Raw genomic sequence first — 18,777 nt, forward strand, 5'->3', positions numbered from 1 at the left:
AGTATGATAAAGTCAAACACAGAACTCACGGTAGGTTTCACAATGAACCGACACAGGACAGCAAACACAAGGGGAATAAATAGGGAACACTAATGACGAGGACAGGTGACACTGACTAGACAATAATGACAAGACGAGGATAACAAGAGGGCGGGGTTATGTAACGAGACAACACAAGCACATGGCCACACAGGCCATGCGCTTGTACACAAAACATGGGTCTGTCACGATCCTGCCACAAGACCAGGAAAAATCTAAGACATGATGGCAGAATCATGACAGTTTTATGGTTCTTATTTGTTTGGCCCCACATTTTGCCGATTTTCACTTTTTTCAGCCTATGCATGGGGTTATTTTTATTCGTTCGTTATGCTAATAAAAGTCTATAAATAAAAGTTTTATTATCAGCGAGTTGTTTTTTTTTTGTCCATTCAAGCAATTGACGCTTATTTCGAAAGTGAAAGTATAACGCGCACGCATTTAAAAGCTATTTAACCCCCCCGCCCTGCCCTCCACGGTGACACCGGGATTACCGGTGTTGTCACACGTCGATTAACCGGTGGGAAATTTTCCTCACCGCGGCAACCCTAGTCAGGGTTTGGCACTCTGATTACCTTTGAATGTGACAAAAATTCTCTAATTATGTTGTGCATTAAAATTAATTAATGAAATCTGCAATACATTCACGTTGGTTCTTTTTTGTTTTATGTAAGGAGGGTTATTGCCGCTCTCCCTGCTCTTATCCATGCTAGGTTACATGGATTCGCCGGGAGTTCTTGCCCAGAACAGAACCATACTGCCAATCCTAACTGCTAATTGTCAATCGCATTTGACAAGACAGAAGACAGAATTCCGGACAGAATTTTTATTTTTGTGTGAACTATCCCCTTTAAATGTTGTTACGCCCTTAAATGATCTGTTTTCCTACAGTAACTTCTCAATAAACCAAAATGAGTACCTGAAGTAAGTGCATTCCTCAACCAATAATTGCAGTTTAGGGCTTTTCACACTTTAAATGCCTAACCCTGGGTTAATCTAACCCTGGTTAGATTATTATTATTTGTAACGATTATTATTTGTTTTTTTGTTTTGTTTCACACATCATACTTTACTCTGGGATAACAATTAATACTTGGTATTCATAAACAGACTTTTCACGCTGTACATTCCTAAACTCTGGGTTAAGGTCCTTAGTTGCATATTTGCGAATGCGATGTCATTGATTGGACGAGCACAACACGTGATCTGTTAACATAAAGGCTCTAGCATCCTCATATTAGGCCTATATATTGCTGAATGTACTATCAAGTTTTTCCTGAATGGACTCTTTGGACAATGGAGTAAAATGTCTCTTCTTTACTCCAATTGACTCTGATTACTGTTTACAACACACGTTATTGTGTTTATGAGGCACGCGATTGGCTGTCTTTTGCAAAGCATCTAGCCTTAACTTTCTAACACCACATTGTTTCCCACTGTGCAAATAAAATAAAACAAAAATGCAAATAAGACCCTGGGTAAAAAGCAGTGCTAACCCTGCTTTTAAATTACAATTATGAAACGTTCCTCTGCCTCTGTTGAAAACATGGTTTAGAAAGATGAAAAGCCCTTTTGGTGCTGATTCATCTACCACAGTGTTTCTTAAACAAGGTCCTGGAGCACCCCTTTCCCCCTGTACTGTACATTTAACTGTACACTGTACATGCTTTTCTTATTTTACACAACATTTCAGGTCTTGGAGTTTCTTCTAATGAGCTAATGAGTTGAATCAGGTTTGTTTGTTTAGGGAGACAGACATCTAAAATGTGCAATGCTTGGGTGGTTTGAGGACCAGGTTTGAGAACCGCTGATTAGGCCTGATTGATACAACAGTGTCTGTATTCATTATCGGTATACCTTTATCGTTAACAATAGAAAAAAGGTTCGATAATCTCGATAATTTCACTTAATTGTATTAATGTAAAAAGACATGAAACTACATAACAAGTTTGGTCCACCGTCCCTGAATCATAAACAGCCTATGCCTTGATTAAAGTGCTATGAGTGACAAGTAAACGGCCAATAATTTAATGAATTGCATTGCTTTGGAAGGTTGCGCAGTTGCTATGTGACATCAGAACACACAAACTCACGCAAGAATAATGGGGAGATTATGAATAAAAAAAGAACATGTATTAATCTACTACGATTCCTATACTTCACATCGCACATCCTGCGATGTGACTATCGCGGATGTGCACATCGCGATACCGATATTAAAACTATACATCGTGCAGCCCTACTTTTGCTCGCTGACATGATTTCCCTCTCAAACCTGTATTTGATATTGTTGTCTTAAACCACACAACATGCACACTAACACACAGACACACTGCAGCAGGTAGGGACAGTTGGACTCACCTCTGGGTGACTTTATTGGTGAAAGCCTGTGTATTAGGAGTGTCACAGACTGGGCAAGGCATTGAGTGCTTCTCAGCGCACTGCAGTGATTTCCCACTATTATTAGCTTAGGAACAGCAAAGCCTCTTAGGGCTCTTTATTTAACCAGATAGCCTGTCTGTTGTGGATCTGAACAGCAGGCAACACTGAGACTCCTCTACTCATACTGCATGAGATCAGTTGTACTTTCCTCATCATAGATTATACTATACTGCATGCCATATTAGTCATGAATCACTTTTGCAGTTTCCCCCATTTTCTTCCAGCAGATGGTTCTGGGTTGATCTGGGTCAGGTTTTCTCTCACTGACGTTCCCAGCAGATTTAAGGATGTGCGAAACAGTGAAAGTATTCATGTTTTTAAATCTCGCCTTAAGACCCATCTTTTCCGGCAGGCTTTTATGTGATTATTATTATTATTATTACTTTTTATTTTTGTATTATTATTATTACTTTTTTTAATGTGTAGGGCTATCCAAGGTTGTAATAATGAGTATTTGATTATTGTTGATTTGTTTTATTGTGTCTGTAAGGTGTCCTTGAGTGTAAGGCGCCTATAAATAAAATGTATTATTATTATTATTATTATTATTATTTTTATTATTATTAAGGTAGCAGGAACTGTGTGTGTGTGTACAAGGCAACAATCATCTTCAAGTATGCAATGTATTTGTACTGCACAGATAAAATATGACAAAGTTTGGGGTTCAGTAAGATTTTATTTTATTTATTTTGAATAAATTAATTAATACTTTTATTCAGCAAGGATACACTAAATTGATTGAGAGGTTCTGTAAATAAATTTAACAAAATATTATACAACTTATCTATTGTACAACATCTATTTCAAATAAATGCTGTTTTTTTGAGTAACTTTCGATTCCTCAAATAATCCTGAAGAAACGTAACATGGTTTTTACAGAAATATAAAGCGGCTGTTTGATAATAATATATTTGCCATCACAGGAATAAATTTAGAGCACTTACAGACAGTAATCGCTGCTGGTTTTCCACACTTTTCCATTTTTAGATGATGCAGATGTCGCAATCACATTACAGTATTTATCTTTATCATGTGAGCTAAGGGCCAGCGGATGGCCATACTGCTTTCATCATGATATTCATTATCTCCGCTAGGGAGTCTGAAAGGTCTTTTGGGGAACAAGCTGTTCTTGGAGAGGGACTGTAGTTGTGTTGCTCATCACTCATTTTCTGTTATTCTGTTCTCTCTTTCTCTACACACACACACACACACACACAAACACACATAATATCAGAGTCTTTGTACAAATTAAAAAGCGTGTAAATGGTTTGAACTGACTTGATGCTCTATTGGTGAGTCTCCAAAGCTGTAATTAAGAGCTTTGTAGAACATCTAGGAACGACTGAGGAAGGCCTAACAGCATATTTACTTTTGGCCTGACGCAAATGCTTTTGTTCTTACGATTAATGTGCTGAGAAGAAGCATATGCTCTCTGCTCCCTTCATTCACAGACCTCTACTTTGAGAAGCAGGGTAGAGACTATCTCACCACATTTTCTGTTTTAGATCATATAGGTCATAAACGGGGACAGTTTTGTCATCTGAAATTGGATGATTGTTATGTTTTTTTTTTAATGCATTATACTTTCTAAAAGGGTATTCAATGAATATACTTTTGTAATGTTTTATAACTGTGGTTAAAATTATTGCTAAGATCATACATGCATTATAAGGTGCATTACAAAACCAAAATATTTTATGGTGATTGGCTAGGCTATAGAAATTATTGAATGACTACAAATTTTGTGATGAAACGGGACCTGGTGAAAGCCATTTTAGAGTGAGGCTGAATCACTTACGACGACTAAATAAAAATTAATTTATATGTCCATTGAAGCACACCCATCCCATAGCATTACAATACATGTCTCAAGCATCTCTTTACATGTTCGATCTGAGCCTTATATCAGATCAAATCATCAGCCTGCTTTTCCACGACTACTTCCAATGCTCAAAGCTTTTAGTGCCTTGTTTCTCCTTTATTTTATCCCTCCATGACCATTGCATTTATTCATAGCGTTATGCTAATGAACTGGCTGATTAATCAAAGCCTCCTTTGCAGCAAAAATTAAGTTCAGAATGAAATTGTGGGTCAATGAAAACATGGGTTTTGCCTTTGCCGATTATCTCATGGTTTGGAAGATCGCTGTAGTAGAATGTTATTCTGAACATGTTTTAGTTCATGTTTTAGTTTACTTGTGTATATTGCAGTGTGTGTGTCAGACTGATAGACTGAACTCCCAGCGGTCTGTTTCCCGCAGGGTCAGAGTTCACAGTTGGATTGGCATGTTGAGTCTTGTGTGACATGTTGGTTTGTCCCCCTTCCTGTCTCTCTAGCTCTGTCATCACAAATAGGCATGTCTTATGACAGCAAGTGTGTGGAGCATCTATAAATAAATTGATCAGATGGAGAGGAATAGAGAGATGAGAAATGGGGTCGAAAAACATTTATAGAGAGAAAAATAAAACAGTCATTCATGTTCAAACAGTTCATTACATGCATGTAAGCTGATTTTCTCCCAAAGCAACATACCAGTGGAGAATCAAGATAATATTTAACAAGACCTGTCCTGATTGTGTTACATTGTTAAATCACAACACTGTTTCTTTGACTCTGTAGGGCTGAATGCAGCTTGTAGAAACGCATCTCACTGACTGCTCACTGCTGTCTGGCCCTGTCAGGCTCCCTCTGCCCAGTCACTGGAAGCTCATCAATAACCTTTAATAGACCACAGGCACAATATGCTATGTGGGTGTGTGTCTGTACAGTATTAGAGCTTAATAGCCATCTGTGTGTGTGTGCGCGAGCTGGCGTTATTAATAAGGTCGGTCTCTATGTGGTGACGGGCTGAAGCATACGCCTATGTGCGAATTTGTTTTCGAATTTGTGTGTTTTTTGCTCACATACTGAGATAGATGACGTGTGCATGGGTTATTCCTCTCTGGATTTGAGCCTATCTGTCACCCCACCCAAAATTCTCCCCATTGACTAACCCACCGGCTCTCTATCTCATTATATCCGCTTCTAAATGGATCAGACTCTATGGATCTCTCTCTCTCTCTCTCTGTTCTTCTCACCCCTTCCCCTTGCGCTGATACTGAGATATCAGTACCGTTTGTGCCATAACACTCTTATTGTTAACCTGTTGCTAGTGTTGTAGTGTCTGCAGATTCCCCAGTGGCTTGTTTGCAACTAGCCCAAATCTTTCCTTTTCAAGGCTATCAGAACAGCAGTCCAATAAAGGAGAGAGAGAGAGAGAGAGGAGAGAAAATAGCCTGTTCTCTTTCATCTCCCTTATCAGCAGACAGACGCAGACCTTGAAGTGCCTCAATAGACAGTAATTATTTATGTGTTAGTTATACAAGCAATTACACTGCATCAACTACACTAAACTTCGGTAAACGTTATGCAGTTTCTGTGAGTGACTTTTTTCATGCACACTCCTGTCTGTATTGGTATTGAGTACCTTAGTTCTGGTTTTCTGGCCCTAATGTCCTGTATCACTAGCCTGGTTCAACCAGACTCTAGTTCATTTCATTTCCACATAGAGTCTGGAACCGCTCCATTGAGAAACGTTTCCTTCCTTGTAGGCGGGTTCACTATTAAACTTCAAATCTATTGGATCTGCCCAAAGTGACGTATGTCACGCGCCGAAATGGCTGGAAACAACAAGTCCGAATGATCAGAGGATTATGTTTACAATAGGATTTCAGTCAACGAGCGCCACAGGTTTTGTTAATCTAGGAACAATTATTAATTCGAAATGTATATTTGACACGAAGGACAGTGATATATTCATTCAACGGTGGAAGCTGTGTCTAATCATTACAAATACGCCGCAGTGGTCGTTTTCTGATCTGCCGCAAATGCTGTAGCAGCTACAGTGAATGATCAGTCTGTCTCTATCTGCAGATGTGTAATAAACAACAATTTTTCATATTACGTCTTATTGTTTTTTAATTACCTTAATTATGGTCTTCAAAGTATGTGTTTGTACTTTTTTATGTGGCATTTATTTTTTTTAGTAAAACAAATCAACCATTGCCATCTAAAACTGAAAGTCAAATATCTTCAAAGTATGGTTTTTCACATTTTTATTTATGACAATTATTATTTTTTTTAAATCACAACCAATTTGTATGATTTACAACATGTAAAACTGACACACCAACCTCCTGCACGAGTGCACAAAGGGGCTCGAAATGTTCTATTCATCACAAGAATCAGTAAATATACAGTTGGGAATATGAGTGACTGACATGACTCCTGAGCGGATCTTCAACCATAGTTTAGCAGCTAGGACTCGGGGCTTCTGAACACCGCGAACACCAGGCTAAACCGACCGTCCAAAATGTCACGGTCATCGTGCACGAGCTGCCCAGCACAAACTTCCAAACTTTCTGCCTCCTTCACTTGGTCCTCAGTTGTGCAACAAGAGGTTAGACGATAACAATCCGGCTTTAAATTCTGTATATTCGGCAGTTTCTTTTCCAACAACGGACCGAATAGCTTTTCTCACGTCTTTCTCCGCTGCCATTACTAAATTGAAACTGACGCGCTTACATCAACGTCATCTTTCTCAGCCACTCCCTCTATTCGCTGATTGGTCCTACAAAAAATTGATTTCTGGAAACCTAAGGATATGGAGCGATCCCAGACGTAGTACAGAAGTAAAATGAAATTGAGCGGAAGTGCGTAGGAGGGCGCAGCCAGGCTACTGTATCACTGCATTGCCACTGAAAAGGGGTGCAGGAAACTACAAAGACATTTTTTTTTCTGGTCAACAATCATGATCACCCACCTCTTGTGTAAATATAAGCCTTTTTTTTTTCTCGATATTTCATATTTTGCATTTAATCTTTTATTATATGTATGTGACAGTTAAGTAAATGGGACATTAAATGCCTGTTCAACCCAAATGTTCTGCACAAATATTTGGTTTTGATTTTTGCATACGACTTGTCTGTTTAGATTTATGCGACAAAAATCTTTTGCAGATGGACTTCAAGACAATGCAAATTCACTCTCTGACAGTAGGTAGCACATATAGAAAAGCAGAAATACAGCCTTTTACAAGGGAAGCAGTGCACAGCTTTATGTTTCTGGCACCCACTTGTCATGAAAAAGAAAGGAAGTCAAACAGTATTTACATTTTTTTAACAGCAATGGCAAATACAAGAGTACAAATACAAACAAGCCGGTTCCAGACTCTTCCTCTGCTTTTCATTGTCACTAAGCAAAATAGTCTGTTTGTGAGCACCACCAAGTCGTAGTTTTTAGTAGCTCTGGGCATGTAGCTTTTTCCACAGTCTGTAAAAAATTGTTGCATTGACGTCATGTATTGTTTTTGATTTGTGTTGTTTTGTTTTATTTTTAGATCTAGAAACGGATGACAACACCTCATTTTACATCCTCAATGTGGGCCAACCTCCTTTACTGGTGAACCAATCACACGGTCTCCAGCGGCATGGATGCCCGCCCCCATCCCAACTCATTGCCACCTCCCCCTCCCTGCAGGCCCACCAAAAGACCTATGATCAAAGCTATGAGCATCAGGACTCTAAATACACGCCCACAGGGATGGGTGGCGGAGGGAACGGCCCACCAAAGGCCTTTGAATGTCCCAGCATCCAAATCACCTCCATTTCCCCAAGCTGCCAGCAGGAGATGGAGGCCAGCGACGATGAGATGAGAGCCAAGGGTCCGGATGGAGACTACCACGACAGACCTCTGTCTCGAGACCACCTATACCTGCCTCTAGATCATTCGTATCGAGATTCGTCCCTGAGCCCGAGTCCATGTAGCAGCCTTTCCTCACGAAGCTGGTTCTCAGATGCATCGTCCTGCGAATCCATCTCACATGTGTACGATGACGTGGATTCGGAACTAAACGAAGCAGCGGCGCGTTTTACCCTGGGCTCACCGCTCACTTCGCCTGGCTGCTCTCCGCAGGCTGGACCACAGGAGGAGGTATGGCAACAGCAGCAGCATCATCACCAGGCCTTCCCTCACTCCCTTTCTCAATCACACGGCCATTCTCTCTCACCCCGCCAGTCGCCCTGTCACTCGCCCCGTACCAGTGTCACAGATGAGAACTGGCTGAGCCCTCGTTCGCCTTCACGGCCCTCTTCGCGCCCGACATCGCCCTGTGGGAAGAGACGCCACTCCAGCGCTGATATATGCTGCCTGGGCTCTTTATCACCCCATCACTCCCCTACTGTCACTCCCGGCCCCTCGCCCAGGGGCAGCGTGACTGAAGACACCTGGATAGGAAGCCCATCCATGGGTATGTCCCCTTTCCAATGTTGTCCCTCTGAAGCTGACATCCCCTCCAAGACCAGGAAGACCTCCCAGGACTGTACAGCAGCAATCCAGACAGGGAAGGGTGACATGGGCATGGATGATTCTGGGAATGTATCTCCTTTGCTTGACTCACCTGGTGAGGATGCCATGCACGGAATAAAGAAGGATGGATCTGGAGAGCAGTTTCTTTCTGTCCCATCTCACTTTACATGGAACAAACCCAAACCAGGACACACACCTATTTTCAGGTAAACACCCTCCTCTGCTTTGAAGAGACGCAAGTAAGGGTAACCATTTTAGAGTTTAGGTATACAGCTCTATAATGCTTTTTCTTACAGGCGTTCATGTGTGTAGACGTTAGCTCTTTTCTCAAAACTTAGAGAGTTGTATACTGCATTGTCAGTGGCCTTGTATAAGGCAGCATCTAAACTGAAAGAGAACATCATGTGACTGATTTGGCAGTAACTTTTTTTTTAATGGTCAGTCACATGCACAAATAGTGCTCATTACACGCATAGGAGACTCAACTTTCAGTTAGACATGGCCGATATACCAGTAGTTATTTTTGTTTTATCTTATGTCAAATAAGCAATATATGACAGATATTAAAATCATATAATATTTAAAAAAGTAAATGCTTCAAGTCATTTAAGGCATCACAACTATATTAAATACAATTGTAAAGTATGGATAATCATTATGAGATTTGCTAATGATTACATTTAACAGTGTTTTTAAATATTAACTCTGAGTGTTTGATGGCAAAGGAAATCCAAATGTAAAAAATGTAAAAAAATTCAATAGCGATACATTTTATATTTACTCAAAGAAGAATTAATAATGATTAATCACTCCTAACATTTAGAATTTGGAATCATAAGTACAAAAATGTTGAATCATAACAAAACACTACATTGTTGTGGAAACAACATAAAGACAGTATTTAAAATATCTGACTTTAGCATTTACTAATGTAATTTACTAAAGGGAGTGAAACTATGTATACATTTTAAACAGCAAATATTAATATTTGATGCCAACTTGTTATTTTTCCTTCAGCCCTAATTAAAATATTTTTAATATCAGCTGATACCTGGTATTGTAGCTTTTTATATTGTGCATCGTTACCCCAGCAGAGTTTAGCTTGTTGCTAAGCTAAAAATGCAATTATTATAAGCACAAAATCACACAGGGCATATAAAAGTACTGGCTATGGAAATAGGCAACTTTTAAAGCTACAGTCCGTAGCATAGCTTTTTTGGGATTAAAAATAATCCAAAATACATATTTGAGAAAATACATAACCAGACAGTGTTCAACACTATCTGCTTGCCTTAGCTTGCCTTAAATTTACTCAGCGTGATTTACTGCAATGTCAGAATCAGAATAAAAGTGGATGTTGCTTGTTCAGATGACATTTATTTTTTTTCCTGGTGAAAATTCTCATATTTTCTCATACATCATATTTTATGTTCCACAGTAGAAAGTCAGAATGACATGAGGATGAGTAAATGATCCCTTTAAACGTGGAGAACATATGTTATTCTGCTTTCTAATTTGGCCAAAAACAATCTTAGAAGGCAGCATGATTATCGCTTTTATTTCAGAAGCATGTCAGTGATGCCTTACAATAATTTCTTGGTATGTAGTGAACCACATTTAGAACAGAGCTAACCCACTGATATTGTTCATTCAGGAGTCATGCTTGTGGTGTTCACGTTCAAAAGTGGCCGAACTGCTAAAATATTACTTTTTCTATTTTCAGTAAATTCAATGTAATATATTTTTGTTCAATACTATTTTCCTTTTTTTATTTTAAGAGAATTTTGTTAATTAATATTTATGCAATAATTATGGACCGTTTTTTTCCATTGTAAATACAATATATATATATATATATATATTCATGTTAAAATAGACAGGACCTTTAAATTTCTAGGCAGATTACTGTAATTTGGTAGTAGCAAAAAAGGAAAAAATCCTATAGATTCCTATACAGCCTAGCTATATATAAAGGGGCTTGTACATTCTATAATTGTTAGAGACATAAAACCTTACTTTTATTAGGTTGAGGTTGAAATTAGGTTGATTTGTTTGAATGTCAGAACTTGTTCTCTGCACTGCACTCACACTCACAGAAACACACACTCACAAACTTGTTTTTTTTTTTTGTCAAAGTTCAAACAGCAAATGCACACAAAAGACATGTCTCGCGCAGTCGGATAATAGGTAATAATAATAGCAATAATAATTATAACAGAAGATAAAATCTCTAGTCTATCCCCTTGATCTATATAATGACTGGATAGCTCATGACGTTCTAAACTGCCACCAGGCAGTGAAGCCATCGAAAACGGCCATCTTACGATTCCCTACCAGCAAAGGGTTACAACGGCTGTTATACAGAGATTGGTACAATAGCTACAACGGCGCTTTTAAGATGACCCGCTGTGCATCAACAAGTGTAAAACAAAGTTCACAAAAGGAACTAGAAAAACTGCCCACAGGTTGTAATTTAAGCCCATATATAGTAATTTAATTGCACAATTGTCGCTATTTCCGTGTTGTTTAAAAAAATGTATAGCATACTATGCGTTCTTTCACAGAGTTATTCAAGTTTAAACCCAATAAACATATTATTCAATGCATTATTTATTATTAATTTAATTAAATGCATTTATTTTCTATATTTTCATGTCAATCCGTGTTCAGTTTGACCACGAACCATGCTCTGTCACTTTAATTTAGTGACTGCAGCACAGCAGAAATAGACTTGGTGTGGAAACTGGTGATCTCTGCACTGCTGTATATGCACCGCAATTGGACAGGCATCTGTGTGCATTGAAAGCTCCAACAGTTTGACATCGATATGGTAAAAAAATATGCACTGCAAACGGAGTAGGCCTATGTGTAAACACCTTATTTACAATGCACACATCTGCGATGCCGACAATGTTTTATTCCTACCTTCATACGGTGTCAACTCACACCAGGAGCAATTCCATGAGATTTGCCGATTTGTGGGCGCGATCAACTCCGGTACCCGTGTCGCAGACAGCTGTAAGGCCCCTAGGTTTGTGCAGTGTAAATAAGGTGAAACAGAGGTGAAACAAGTGTACATACCCATACAATTTGTATTATGCATGTCCTAAACATGTTCTTGCTAACTAATCAAATACTTAAAAAGACTACTGATCTATCTGTCAAACACAACCAGAAAGAGATTTTAAGTTCACAATTAACATATACTTAACTTTTAGACTTTAATATACAAATACCCATTTAAATGGGACAAATACCCATTTAAATGGGACAAATACCCATTTAAATGCTAAGGATGTCTGTGTTGTAAGGCTGTTCATGGAGACTTTAGATTTAAAAACTGTGTCTCGTTATGCAATGTTTTCTCAGTCAAATCATGCAAATTGCCTTTTGATTCAATAGAACGCATGAGCTCACTAGGGAATACCAATATGGTGGTGCGGTGACTTCACTGTTTATGATGTCATGAGCTATCCAGTCATTCTGTATAGATCAGTGGTCTATCCTAATATTAATTATAAATGCAATGTATATAAAATATAAATACAATATAAAATAATATAAAAAAAAAACAATGGATTGAGCACCTCATGTGGTGTGTAAGGTATTTTACAGCTCATCCTTTCCGAGCACACAGTTTAGAGTAAATTGGGTTGTATAGAGTAAAGATTGAAAAATTCTTTGCTGCAAATTGAGGAAAAAATATTCCCCTTGTAGTGTTACTTGGGTCAGACAAGAAAGTGTTTTCATCTTCGGTCTGATTCAAATCACTGTCTGCTAATTCAGTGGTTGTCCAATTATCGAACCTCCATGCCTCTTATATAGTAATTATATATAACTATGTACCATGAATGATGTACCAACTTACTAATGCTCAGACTCACTCAGTCTCTCTCGCGCGCAGACACACTCGGACTCGCTCTCGGAGGTTACTTCGCCTTTGCCCAAGCGCCTCATAGATCTACTCCGCTCTGTGCTCAACTCAACTTTTTTTATTTATACTGAAACATCTCTGCGAATTATTGACTGGCATAATAAATCGTGCAACACAACAAATCAATAATGAAATTCATTGCCAACTATTTTAATAACTGATTTTTATCTTTTTTTTTTTTATCGATTCGTTGTTACAGCCCTAGTGGACAGATGTCTTTTTATACAGGTAACAGGTTTAAACAGGTGCAGTTAATACAGATAATGAGTGGAGAACAGGAAAGCTTCTTAAAGAGAAAATAACAGGTCTGTGAGAGCTGGAATTCTTACTGGTCGGTAGGTGATCAAATACTTATGTCATGCAATAAAATGCAAATGAATTACTTAAATCATACAATGTGATTTTCTGGATTTTTGTTTTAGATTCAGTCACTCACAGTTGAAGAGTACCTATGATAAAAATTACAAACTTCTTCATGATTTGTAAGTGGGAAAACCTGCAAAATCGGCAGTGTATCAAATAGTTGTTCTCCCAACTTTATATGTATAAAAGCAACACCAGAGGGCTAATATAAATTTAGAGTAGCATGAGTTAGTTGAGAGAGCCAATGAACACAAAGAGTTATAATTGTGTCTGCTATCCATATCAGTGCATCAGATAATGGTTTTGTGTATGTGTGTGTGCTAGTCAGATGAAGACACCTATGTGTGTGCCCTGGCCTCTGTCACAATAAATCAGTAAAGAGAGCGTGTGGCTGTGGGTCGCAAATGTGTCCTTACCCACAGTCATTCTGTTATCGACCGCACCAACACAACACACTTTTTAACTCAGTCAGGCTCCTTCATTTATAATCCACAATGTATAATGTAAACACTTACAGTTTCACGTACAGCAGAAGTCACAAATGATAAAGCACACAGTCAGACACAACACAACCTCTTTCTCACAAACATGTCAAGAAATGTTCAGCAAAGCTACATGTACAAGCAGTGTTGACTAACATCTTTATGGCTGTACCTTCAAACAAAAGAGACATGATACTTGACCCCTGTTATATGAGCTGAGAGCTCTGCTGTCTGCTATTGGACCTGTGTGTGTGTGTGTGTGTGTGCTGATTGCTCTATTAGTCAGCAGCAGTAGAAAGATCTAAAAGCTTGACTGGTTTAACAGATGGGAGTGCTATGGTAGAGTTGATGAAGTTGGCACAGCATTGAGCTTTAGTCTATAGTGGGTCTAGTTTAGGACAGCCAGGCTGAGCCAGCTAAACATAACTTACTTTAAGATGAAGACCCACCTGCCCACTCTTTGGACTGGCCAATGTATTTAATGGACAATGGGTCTCATTCACTAATCTCATTCACTAATGTTGCGTGGCATATGCAACCAGGACGTTCCCTTTCAATCGAGAATGTCAGACGTAGTCAACGTCGACTGAATAGGGTTCAGCCATTTAAAACGCCACTATAGCTGCCACCTTCCAGTGCCTAGACAAAGGCCTCCTGATCCCTCCGCAATTTTAAGGCGGAGAAGGGACAGGGCTTTGGCCAGGGAAGTAACTGCTGTTCCTACAGGAACACTGGGAAAGCGTTCCCCGTACATGAAAGGAAGGGATGCTGCGAAAAGCCACATCCTGCCCGAAGGGTGCCTGAGTGGATGACCAGGCAGTACAATATATATGGAATGTCACTGACGTGGCTCCAGCCTATGACGGGAGAGACTCAACCCGACAGTGACAGCAGAGTAGGCTCTGCCGAGGGAAGACACTGCCTTGCCGTGGGGAGCCGTACCGTGGAAGAATAAACATGGGATCACCGTAGGGATCGCAACATATGGGCCCAGCCTAACACAGGTTCCACACTGCTTACGAGTGGTAGGCCTAACACTGGACGTTCCGTCATGTCCGAATTTGGAGTGGTGTGGAGGAGCTCAACAAAGTTCGGTTAAAGATAACTCAACTGGAGCAGAAATGGCGCAGGTATCTAGTCCATAGGAGGGGAATGGCGCAGCAAGCCGACACTTCGAACTGGGCTCACGATGAAACTGGCGTCATGAGAAGGGAGCCCACAGGAAGCAGCGGTTCAACTATAGGTGTTGCCCAGCCCCCAACTCTAGAATATCTGACAGCAAAGACACTCGCTTAAGAGGAGCTTATCACCTAAGTGGACATTTGTATCTCAAGATTTTCACCAAGATGAAGGCAGCCACCACTCATTGGGCCAACCTCGCTTGGTCTTCCAAACAGTCTTCCCTCTCTACTGATTTCCTTAACAGACAAGAGCTGATCTGAGGTACTAAGGCTTGCATTCTGTGCACTTATAACCGCAAAGAAGTGGATGAGAAAGCCAGGGTTAGGTCTGCCTTCTTTGGTGCAGTGCTTGCAGGCTCACAACCTGGTCCCTTGAAAGGGAGGGGTAGGAAACTTCAGCTTGTGAGAGTTAGCCGGCCCAAATTCCAGGCGCAACTTGTTGACTGAAAGCGAGCAAGTTCCTACCCTCTAGTAGAGACCACGTGACCAGGAGAACTGTTTTTTTTATTTTTATTTTTATTTTTTTTATTTAATAGGGATGTGCCGGTTCAATACTCAGGATCGGTATCGGCTTCAGTCCTGCCGTTTTTGCTGAATCGGGTATCGATCAGACGAGGCCGACCCAAATTAGATATTGTGCATATACTATTCTGTGTTGTTAAGCCCCACAAAAGGCACAAAAACATTCTAAAGTACCATAAAGTGTTCGTGCGCTATATTATAAGTGTTCTGAAGCCATTATGTGAGATATAAATTAATATTTAAGTCATTAAATTCAAGATCACGTAAACGTTTCCCTCCGCAGCGGCTGTCAGTCATTCTCCATTCAGTGTTCAAACAGCGTGTCGCGTTCGTTACAGTCAACGATGAAACTACCTTCAAGATGATTCAATGTTAATATTATTGTACTTGATCTGAACATAAAGGTCTATGGTTTTGCATAAAGCAACTTTATCTTGCTGGACTTTATTGCTGTAACTTAATCGTGTTAATTTTCATATCATAATGGAGTGAGCTTTATAATGTAGTGACGCAATGAAAGCTTATTAATAGCCTTTCTTGTTCTTTCCTATATATCATATGTTGTTGCCTCATTAAACAGCTGTGTTCTACATTTAAAACATGTTGTCTCAATTTTATAGTAGCCTTGGCTATATCTAAAATAATTTATCTTTTTGATTTTTGTTATCTTATTTTTCATGAATGTATTTCACAGCAATACAAAGAGCAATGTGTATTATCCACTAATCTAGTTTATAATAGCATTTTTGTGATAGATTAGGATCATATATTTTTTGGAGTTGTTTTTTATCTCACAAAAGTGTGATTAACAGTTCAACACACAGAGTTAAAGGGAACCTATTATGGAAAATTCACTTTTACATGGTGTTTGAACATAAATGTGTGTTGGCAGTGTGTGAGCAAAACCACCCTATAACGATAAAAATCCACCCAGTGGTTTTTTTACAATCTCAATAAATCATATGCACTACCTCAGAACGAGCTGTTCTGAGATCCAGCTCTTTGTGACGTAGAAAGTGAGAAAGGGGTTTGATTGACAGTGTGGTTGTGGCAAAGACCCCGCCCTCTGTGATCTGTACACACATCCTCCATTGTTTCAACGACAGCCGGTAATGTCTCTTGGAAACATAAGTGTTCTGTCGTGGACTCGTGGGTTAATCCTGTTGTTGTAGCTTAAAAGTTAATCCTCAACTGTGGATCGTCATCTACTGTTTGCGATCCACCGTCACATCCAGTAACAGTAAGTGTGTTTTATGATTTTTGAGCAAATAGTCTTTTCAGTCAATGTCAGCCAATTCAACAACAAATGCGTCTAAAATTGTTGTCGTCGTAGGATGTCTGTGTAGGCTATATAATTTAAACCTTGTTTGTATAGTGTGTAACCACACGTTTTTATATATTTAAAGATATTGTATTAAAAACTGCATATATGTTCTTGTTCTGTAAGTTAGCCATCTCCTCACATTTGCCACAGAAGCACCCGTATGACAAGTAAACATACATGACGCCACAGGTCCCTCGCATAAATGTAATTTCGCTTGTACGTAGCAAACTTTATCACAGTATGTGTATGTAATTTAAAAAAAAAATGCGCCAACATTAGTGTTTGTGTGTCTGTGTGTTGCACATGTCCATCATTTCAAAGGGGACGCGATTACAACGCTAAAGTACATAAATGTATCAAATAACCATACCGAGACGTACTGGTCCATTCTCATTTGTATTTATTCTGCCGGAGTCTCTTCGTACTATTTATATATTCCGATTCAAACGTACGCTGAATGACATTCAAAACAGCGCGTCTCTCGCTCTCCCCTTCTGCTTACCGACTGCCATAGGTATCAAGTTATGCCCTCATCCAAAGGCAGGGCGGGGATATGCAGCTCATTTGCATTTAAAGCCGTATACCTCCGAAACAGCTAATTTTTAAGCAGACCCCAAAATGACATTTTCAAATGGTTATAATAAATTAACTGTGGGGTATTTTGAGCTGAAACTTCACAAATACATTCTAGGGACACCAGAGACCAATATTACATCTTGTAAAAAGGGGCATAATAGGTGCCCTTTAAAGAAATTGTACTTGATTTTATAAAGCGCTGGTATTGGATCGGTATTGTTTGATACTCAGAATTTTTGGTATCGGATCGGATTGATTCTGAAAAAGATTGTATCGGTCCATCCCTAATTAACTCCAGCTCAGGGCCGGTCACCAGATATAAGGCCCAAGAGGATAAAGAGGGGCCGAGGCAGATTCAGGCAATCAGGACATGCTTCCCATGCTTTTTCATCATGATATGTGTCAAGAAAAAACAGAGGCAACATCATTTTGAGGGTGGAGGAAACAGCCTACTCCAACCCATCTTGCAGGAAAGAGAACTCTGAAATGACCAAATGCCTTTAGAATCTCCTCATGGAGAGAAGACTCACTCAACAAATAGGTTCCACTTCTGTTTGGCATAAACACAACTTCCTCTTTTTAGGGGGTGCTTGCTGAAGTGATGGTAACTACTACATATTCCTGTGGTAGCCACCTGACCCTCCGCGTCTACCTTTTAGGACCGGCCTGGAATCTCTCCAGCGGTCTGAACGTGAGTGCCATCATACCCCGTCCCTGAAATGTATTAAGGGGAAGTCAGGAAGGCGGTCTAGGGGAACTAGGTCTGGTTGGGCCGATTAGGGCCAATTATCAAGACCACCCCTGACCTAGCGCACAGTATGTGCAAGTGACATGTGGACTCAAGACAGTAGCACTGCTCAACACTAGATGTGACGAAATTCACTGAGTTGAATCGCATAGACGCTTTTTTTAAAAGGTTCACTGGGGAACGCATTTCTTCTGAGCCCTGGGGCCAGCTGAGAGACAGTTTCTGTCCAAGGGTTGTCCACTCGTATAGAAATAACGCAACTGGCAGAGGAACGAATCCGGAAAGGCAAATGCGGCCCAAAACAATGTGGTCCTTGCGTAGCTGGACTACCAGGGGAGGGAGTCTTCATTCTCCCTGGTCATAGCTGTCTTGAGGCAGCATGATTGAGTAGGACGGAAGAAATAGTGGAATGGACTGACCTCAGAAGCTTCTGAGTCAAAGGAGGAGGTGAAGGGCGAGTTGTGACATGCAAAGCTGTCTTTTTAGACCAGTACCAGCTCGGCTCAAAGTGAGGTGAACTGCAACAACTCGAGGTAATGAATACCAATGCAGTCGGAGGTCACCCAGTCCTCTTTTAAAGCATGCCCTTTGTATATGGCCCCTCTGTCGATATTAGTGGACCTCGTTCTAGGAGCGGTTGGCCAGGAGCAATGAAAGGTCTGAAAACAGGCTGAGGGTTTGGCGGCAGGTCGAGTTATCTGTTGTCACATCAGGCATGCCGTACTGCCACGACTGAGACCTCGGCAGTGAGACTGAGACTCTCTCTTGAGACCTCGGCAGTGCTGAAGGGTAGGACTCTGTACTGATATTTCGAACCCTCA

At 40.0% G+C, this 18,777-nt stretch overlaps 1 protein-coding gene across 1 annotated transcript in view; it reads left to right on the top strand.

The window, feature by feature from the left end:
- nfatc3a (nuclear factor of activated T cells 3a) overlaps positions 1 to 18,777 on the top strand; it is a 99,731-nt gene that overhangs the window by 27,276 nt on the left and 53,678 nt on the right. The window contains exon 2 of the mRNA XM_039688554.2: positions 7,859 to 9,032. Coding sequence (XP_039544488.2) covers positions 7,859 to 9,032 — 1,174 coding nt within the window. The remainder of the gene's footprint in view (positions 1 to 7,858; positions 9,033 to 18,777) is intronic.

The sequence above is a fragment of the Pimephales promelas genome, chromosome 1 (assembly GCF_988280905.1).
Source record: "Pimephales promelas chromosome 1, fPimPro1.hap1.1, whole genome shotgun sequence".
In the NCBI taxonomy this organism is placed as follows: domain Eukaryota; kingdom Metazoa; phylum Chordata; class Actinopteri; order Cypriniformes; family Leuciscidae; genus Pimephales; species Pimephales promelas.